Source organism: Haliaeetus leucocephalus, unplaced genomic scaffold (genome assembly GCF_000737465.1).
Source record: "Haliaeetus leucocephalus isolate CR32 unplaced genomic scaffold, Haliaeetus_leucocephalus-4.0 Scaffold148, whole genome shotgun sequence".
NCBI classification, from domain to species: Eukaryota; Metazoa; Chordata; class Aves; order Accipitriformes; family Accipitridae; genus Haliaeetus; species Haliaeetus leucocephalus.
Window position 1 is genome coordinate 109,075 of NW_010972584.1, and position 6,043 is coordinate 115,117.

The window sequence follows — 6,043 nt, forward strand, 5'->3', positions numbered from 1 at the left end:
GGCCCGCCTGCCCCCCCCCGGCCGCGGTGCTCGCCGTGGGGCCCACTGTGGGGCGGTGGGGCTGCCTCAGCCCCCACGGGCACCCCAGAACATCTCGGTTGGGCCGAGCGGGATGGCGGCGGCGGCCCTGTGCCAGGGGGGCGGCCGCAGGAAGGAGCCGGTTCCTCGCTGCCCAACGATGCGCCTGCTCCGCCGCGGCACCCGGCTCCGTTTCCGGAGCCCCACGGCCAGGGCTGCCCCTCCTGCGTGGCCACCTCCTTGCTCGTGGGTCCCCCTGGCATTGCCCCAAGGCGGCTGCCACCGGGAGCTGGGTGGGACACCCCGAGACCCCTGGGGGTCCCCCACCTGCCCTGCCCCAGGGGAGTGGGTCCTACCCGGTAGGTGGGGGGTGGCAGGGGCTGGACGCGGAGCAGCAGGCAGTCGGACAGGCAGAGGTTGCTGTTGCGGTAGCAGCTGAGGTCCTGGCACCCCCACACCAGCTTGTAGACCTCCAGGCACACCAGCCCGGCCACGGCCGCCGTGGTGGTGATGATGGCGGGCACAATCCGCCCGGCAATCCGCTTGCTCTGAAGACAGGAGAGGTGTCACCAGCTGCCCCATGTGGGACGGGGACCTGTGACCCTGCGGGCTGCCCCCCTCACCGTCAGCCAGTCGGCGAGTGGGATGCCGTAGTTCTCCGCGCGCAGGTTGGACGCTGCCGTGATGAAGTCCACGTGGATGTTGTTGTCCTGCAGGGAAGAGCGCAGGGACATCAGCCTCTTGTGGGGACATCGACGTCCTGTGGGGACTAGCGACCACCAACCCCCAAGCTGAGCAGGGCCGCCTGCCCGGCCCCAGGTACCTTCTCAAAGTGGATGGGCTCCATCAGGGGCACTTGTGCCTCCTCACCCCCTACCAGCTCCTCTCTCCGCTGCACCAGATCCTGGGTGAGCTCTGCCAGCCGCCTGCAGTCTGGGGGCACAAAGACCACTGGGGTGGGACCCCTGCACCGTGGCACTACGGGGGGCATGGCACAGTGCCCACCCTCTCGGTCCAGGTCCTCCCAGGTGCTGGGGCAGGGACGAGCAGCGCTGCAGCCCCACCGCCACCAGGCTGGACCTGGGGACATGCCCTGGGGGACCCAAGGGCACAGGGAGCCTCACCCGCAGGCGCCTGTGCCTCCTCCTGCTCCTCCGCGAGGGAGATCTGGAGCCCCTCCTGGGGCACGAAGGGCGGCAGGACCACGCTGCGGAGGATGGTCTGGGCGGCCGCCCGGTCGCTGCACGGTGGCAACTTGTGCGCTTGGGCAAAGAGGTGGGCAGCGGCCAGGATGTAGTCCAAGTGGGCGTCCTGTGGGAGCAGAGGGTCCAGGCAGCCAGGGTGGTCCATGAGCCCACATGGCCAAAGGCTGCCCAATTTGCCCCAATGTGGAGACGGAGGTGCCTCTCTTCCTCCTGCAGCAGAGCACGCGTGGGCTGTCCCCAGCAGTGCCCCGGCCAACTAGGGGATGGGGACAGACCAAGCCCAAGACCTGGCAGCCCCGGACAGGCGGTAGCAGATAGAGCACGACTATGGTCCGGCATCTACGGTACCCCTGGCACAGACTCAGCTCTCCCCCCACGCACACTGTCCCCACTGGGGGGCCCCGCAACTCTCCCCAGCACTCACGTTGTCAGGGTTGAACGTCAGTGGATGGGGACAGCTCCTGTCCCCTGCCCAGAAGGGGACACCCGGGCTGGTTTCCTGGCACAGAGGGAAAGCAGAGTCAGGCCTGGGGACACCATCCCCATGACCGCGGTGACGGAGCCGGCAGAGGGGAAAGGGGTGGCTGGCAGAGGGGAGAGGGCACGAGGGGGTGCCAGCCCCGTGGGTGCCGTGCTCACGTGCTCCGGGGGGAAGGTGTGCAGCAGCTGGGCGATGGCATCATGGTAGCGGCTCTGCCAGTGCTGGCGGGCCCAGCGCACGCAGTCCTGCCAGTCCCGTGGCCGCTCCCACAGGCTGCCCCGCACTTGCTCCAGGACCTCCAGGGCCTTCCCCGCTGGCAGCTGCTCCAGGAAAGCTGGGTCTCTGCAAAACCAGGCGCCGCTGCTGCTGGCCCAGGAGCAATCCCGTGGGACACCCTGGGCGGGATGAGTGGTCTGTCCCCCTCTCCCCAACCCCAGCAGCAGCAGGCAGCGCCCCGGCGGGGCCGGCAGCCCCTCTCCCAGGGCCACTCCCCTAAGCCCACTCACTCCATGAACCGGTTGACATGCTCCGCGGGCAGCTGGAAGAGCCCCTCAAACTCATCACGGGCCCACTGTGGAGGGGGAGCAGGGGTTGAGCACTGGGACCCCCATCCTGTGGCCCCCAGGACCCCCAGCCCAAGCCCAGGAGAGGGCGAGGCTGTGCTGGGGCTGGCAGCAGAGCTCAGGCTCCCAGCAGGAAGCAGCTGGGGCCGCATCCTGCCCGTGGCCCGCTGCCAGGCCACGGCCGGAGGGGGAAATGGGAAAGGAAGACAAAGGTCCCAGTACCTCCTTGCTGGGTGCTGGGGCTGGCGTGGCACAGCCTACCTGCAGCGTGTGCTGGATGGTGCGGGGGAAGAACCGCAGGGTGCAGAGGGGGAAGGTGCTGTCCCCAGGGGCGCCAGCCGGCCCCAGCGGCTTGGTCAGGGGGGGCACCATGGCCAGCACGTTCCCCCGCGGCCCCTCCGTGCCCGAGTCCAGCAACGGTGTGAGGCAGCGCTGGCAGCGGCTCTCCAAGTAGGCACCTGTGGAGAGCCAGAGGTGCTGGGGAGCTGGGGGAGCACGTCCCGGGGCTCAGCCCCTTTCCCCTCCCTGGCACTCACGGGCCTCCAGCGTGTCCAGGGCGCTGACGACACCATCCAGGCACCGGAAGAAGTCGTCCCCGTAGAGTGGCTCGGTGGCAGGTCCCACCTGGTTCTGGTGAGCCACCACCCTGACGCTGGGGTTCATGCGCCGCACGGCTGCTGCGGCCACCACCGACTTCGGCTTCTGCCAGGACAGAGAGGGGTGGGCGGCTCTCCCCCACCCCACGGCCCCGGGGAGCCCCCCGGGACAGCCAAGGTGCCCTTTAGGGGGAGCTCGGCCCCTGCCTCGCAGCACCTCACCGATATATCCGCCGAGCGGTAGAGGAGCTGCCTGTGGAGGTTGGAAAGGGCGACGGTGTCCATGTCGGTGACAATGAGGTCCCCGCCTGGCCCTGCTGCCAGCCCCATCATGGCAAAGTTTTTCAGCAGCTCACAGCCGATGGCACCGGCTCCCACCTGCCGGGGCAGAGCCGCTGCAGCTCCCCGCATGCTGGCCGGCTGCTCCGCAGCCTCTCCTGGCACCGCAGCGCCCGCCCCAGCTCACCACCAAGTACTTCTGGTGGCCCAGCTGCTCCTGGAAGGTGGCCCCGAAGACAGCAATCTGCCCATCGTAGCGAGAGCCCGTCTGCCGGGACGGAGGAGCCACGTCAGCGCGGGTGGTTGCGGCACCCCCAGTGCCCAGGACGGGCTCGGCGCGTGCTCTCACCGGGGCGCAGTCCTCCTCCGTCAGCCGCGTGGCCCCCTCCAGCGCCAAGCACTCCAGGGCGTCAAAGTACAACCACTGGTCCAGGGGCAGGAACTTCCTGGTGATGGCCTGGGGTGAACGGAGCTCCGTCAGCTCCGCGTCCAGCGAGGTCCCCCTGTATCCCACCCCAGTCCTGCTGCCCAGCCCTGCACCTGGTCGCCAAGTGCTACCGGACAGTCATGAGGAGCATGACCAGCGGGATCCCAGGGCCCAGGACCCTCGCCCCACTCACCTTCAGCACCTCCTGGGCTGCCAGGGCCCCGACGATGGCGGCCACGGGGCACAGGTCCCCCGCGCTCACGCTGGCGAAGGCTCGCACGATGTCCTCGTCCAGGGGACCCTGCTGTGCGCCCAGGCTCCGCGCCAGCTCCAGCACTCGCTCGGCATCCGCCTGCAAGCAGAGGGGGCGAGGGCAGCCCTGGGCAGGGTGACGGCGGGGAAGGCAGAGGCAGGATGGGGACTCACCAGCACCCTGGGCCGGGGCAGGCGACCCTGTTCCCCACGGAAAGCGTGCAGGGCCTGGAAGGCAGCGTGCAGGCTGTGGCTTCGCGGCAGCTCCTCATGACTCGCCACCCGGATCTTGGGCTCTGCCAGCGCTCGGCGCAGGGGCTCCTGCCGGCACAGTGCCAGGGCTTGGGCGAGCACCTCCCCGGGGCCAGGGAACAGCACGGCATGGAACGGCGCTGCCCCAGCCCGGGCGGCAGCACCGCAGGGCCGAGGGCGGACTTACGTAGGAGTGCACCTGGGGCAGCCGCAGCTGCGAAACCAGGCCGCCACGGCGGTAGGGCGAGAAGGAGCTGGTGTCGCCGATCTCCAGCCTGAAAGCATCTGGGGACGAGAGGGGGAGGGACATCACGGTCACCACTAAGGACCCGGTGAGTTCTCCAAACCTGGGTTGGGGCAGCTGGGAACCCCTGGGCGGCTCACCCAACACGCGCACAGGGACAGGCTCCCGGCTGTTCAGCTCCGTCATCCCCTCCACGCCAGAAAATGTCACCAGGTCACCGTCGCAGAAGAGGTGGCCATGGCTGTCCTCTGCCCCCACACACGTCACCACGCCTGGGTTGCCCTGAGGAGGGGAAGGAATGTGAGGGTGGGAGACCAGAACCCGGTGGCATAAAGGCACTGGAGGAGGCAGCAGTGTTTGGGGGGAGCCATCTGAGGCTACCCTGCTACCTGGGAGATGTGCTGCACGGCAGCACACACCAGGTCCCCTTCTGCCGGGTCGTCAACGACGAAGTGCTCCCCAAAGTCACAAAACAGCTGCCTGGAGAGAATCGATGGGGTCTGCCTCACCAAGCTGCCCGAGCACTGGCAGGTCCTGCCCGGGCCAAGCAGCCCCACCAGCAGGACAGGGATGTGGCCTGCAGAGCAGGGCTGGGGGCTCTAGGGACAAGGTGACCCGGAGCCAGTGGCAGGACCCTGTGGCAGAGACCCCTTACCCCACCAGTCCCTTGGCGTCAGCCACGATGAAGCAGATGCCCTGGGCATGGCAGAAGTCCCCGACGCGGAGCTGCTCCTCCAGCGAGGATTCAGTCAGCACCACCACCTGTACCGGGGCTGTCAGCGGGCACCACCGTCCCGAGTGGGCCCAGGGCACGGGGGCACCGTCTCACCTGGAAGGAGGCGAGGAAGTCCTCTGACAGCTCCCCGATGTGAACTGCCACCGTCACGCGGGGGTTCAGCTTGGTCAGGGCTCGCTGGGATGCCTCGGCACGGTTCCGGCCTACATCACTCTCCTCCAGGAGGAACTGCAGGGTGGGCACATGGCGGGGCACTCCATGGGTTTGGGGTGCTGCTCGCCACAGCGGGGTGCTCCACGGTGACCTGTCTGCACTGGTGGGGGGACCTCTGCTGAGGACCACCATACCTGTGACATGGGACACCCCGTGGGCCCTACCTGTGACGATGAGGGGCACCCTGGGCCATACCCATCACAGGAACCTCCCATTCCACACTCTTTAGCAGGACCCCCAACGTATGCCTCTTACTGGGAGCCCCCCACCCTGTACCCATACCTGCAACAGGGATCTCCCAGCTGCACCCAAACCATTGCTGTGACCTCCACCTACACCCGTACCTGGTACCGGACCCCCACCTGTACCCGTACCCATTACCGGGACCCCTGTCTGTACCCATACGTACTATGGGGACCCCCACCCATACCTGTACCCGCTACTGGGAACCCCATCTGTTCCCGTACCCATTCCCGGGACCCCTGCCCATACCTCTGCCCGTTACCGGGACCACCACCCACGCCCGTACCCATTACCAGGATCCCCACCCATATCTGCACCCGCTGCCGGCATCCCCGCTCGTACCCGCTACCGACACCCTCCCCGGTACCCGTACCCGTTCCGGGCCCCCCCGCCCGGCCCCTCCGGTACCTGGTGGGCGCGGTCGGCGATGCAGGCGGCGCCTCGGTCGTGCAGGACGACGCGCCCGGTCCCCGCCAGCACCAGCGCCGCCGCCACCTGCGCTCCCGTCCCGCGCAGCCCCGACACCAGCACCGC

The 6,043-nt window shown here is 68.7% G+C and overlaps 1 protein-coding gene across 1 annotated transcript in view; it reads right to left on the minus strand.

The window, feature by feature from the left end:
- UBA7 (ubiquitin-like modifier activating enzyme 7) overlaps positions 1-5,409 on the minus strand; it is a 7,382-nt gene extending 1,973 nt beyond the window's left edge. Inside the window, exons 1-20 of the mRNA XM_010561614.1 lie at positions 5,401-5,409; positions 5,147-5,281; positions 4,973-5,079; positions 4,707-4,797; positions 4,458-4,599; positions 4,261-4,358; positions 3,996-4,142; positions 3,763-3,921; positions 3,492-3,599; positions 3,330-3,410; positions 3,086-3,241; positions 2,804-2,969; positions 2,529-2,725; positions 2,211-2,275; positions 1,863-2,046; positions 1,648-1,722; positions 1,143-1,329; positions 842-951; positions 642-728; positions 375-566 (exon numbers count right to left, since the gene is read on the minus strand). Coding sequence (XP_010559916.1) covers positions 375-566; positions 642-728; positions 842-951; positions 1,143-1,329; positions 1,648-1,722; positions 1,863-2,046; positions 2,211-2,275; positions 2,529-2,725; positions 2,804-2,969; positions 3,086-3,241; positions 3,330-3,410; positions 3,492-3,599; positions 3,763-3,921; positions 3,996-4,142; positions 4,261-4,358; positions 4,458-4,599; positions 4,707-4,797; positions 4,973-5,079; positions 5,147-5,281; positions 5,401-5,409 — 2,496 coding nt within the window. The remainder of the gene's footprint in view (positions 1-374; positions 567-641; positions 729-841; positions 952-1,142; positions 1,330-1,647; positions 1,723-1,862; positions 2,047-2,210; positions 2,276-2,528; positions 2,726-2,803; positions 2,970-3,085; positions 3,242-3,329; positions 3,411-3,491; positions 3,600-3,762; positions 3,922-3,995; positions 4,143-4,260; positions 4,359-4,457; positions 4,600-4,706; positions 4,798-4,972; positions 5,080-5,146; positions 5,282-5,400) is intronic.
- Between the last annotated feature and the right edge of the window lie 634 nt (positions 5,410-6,043).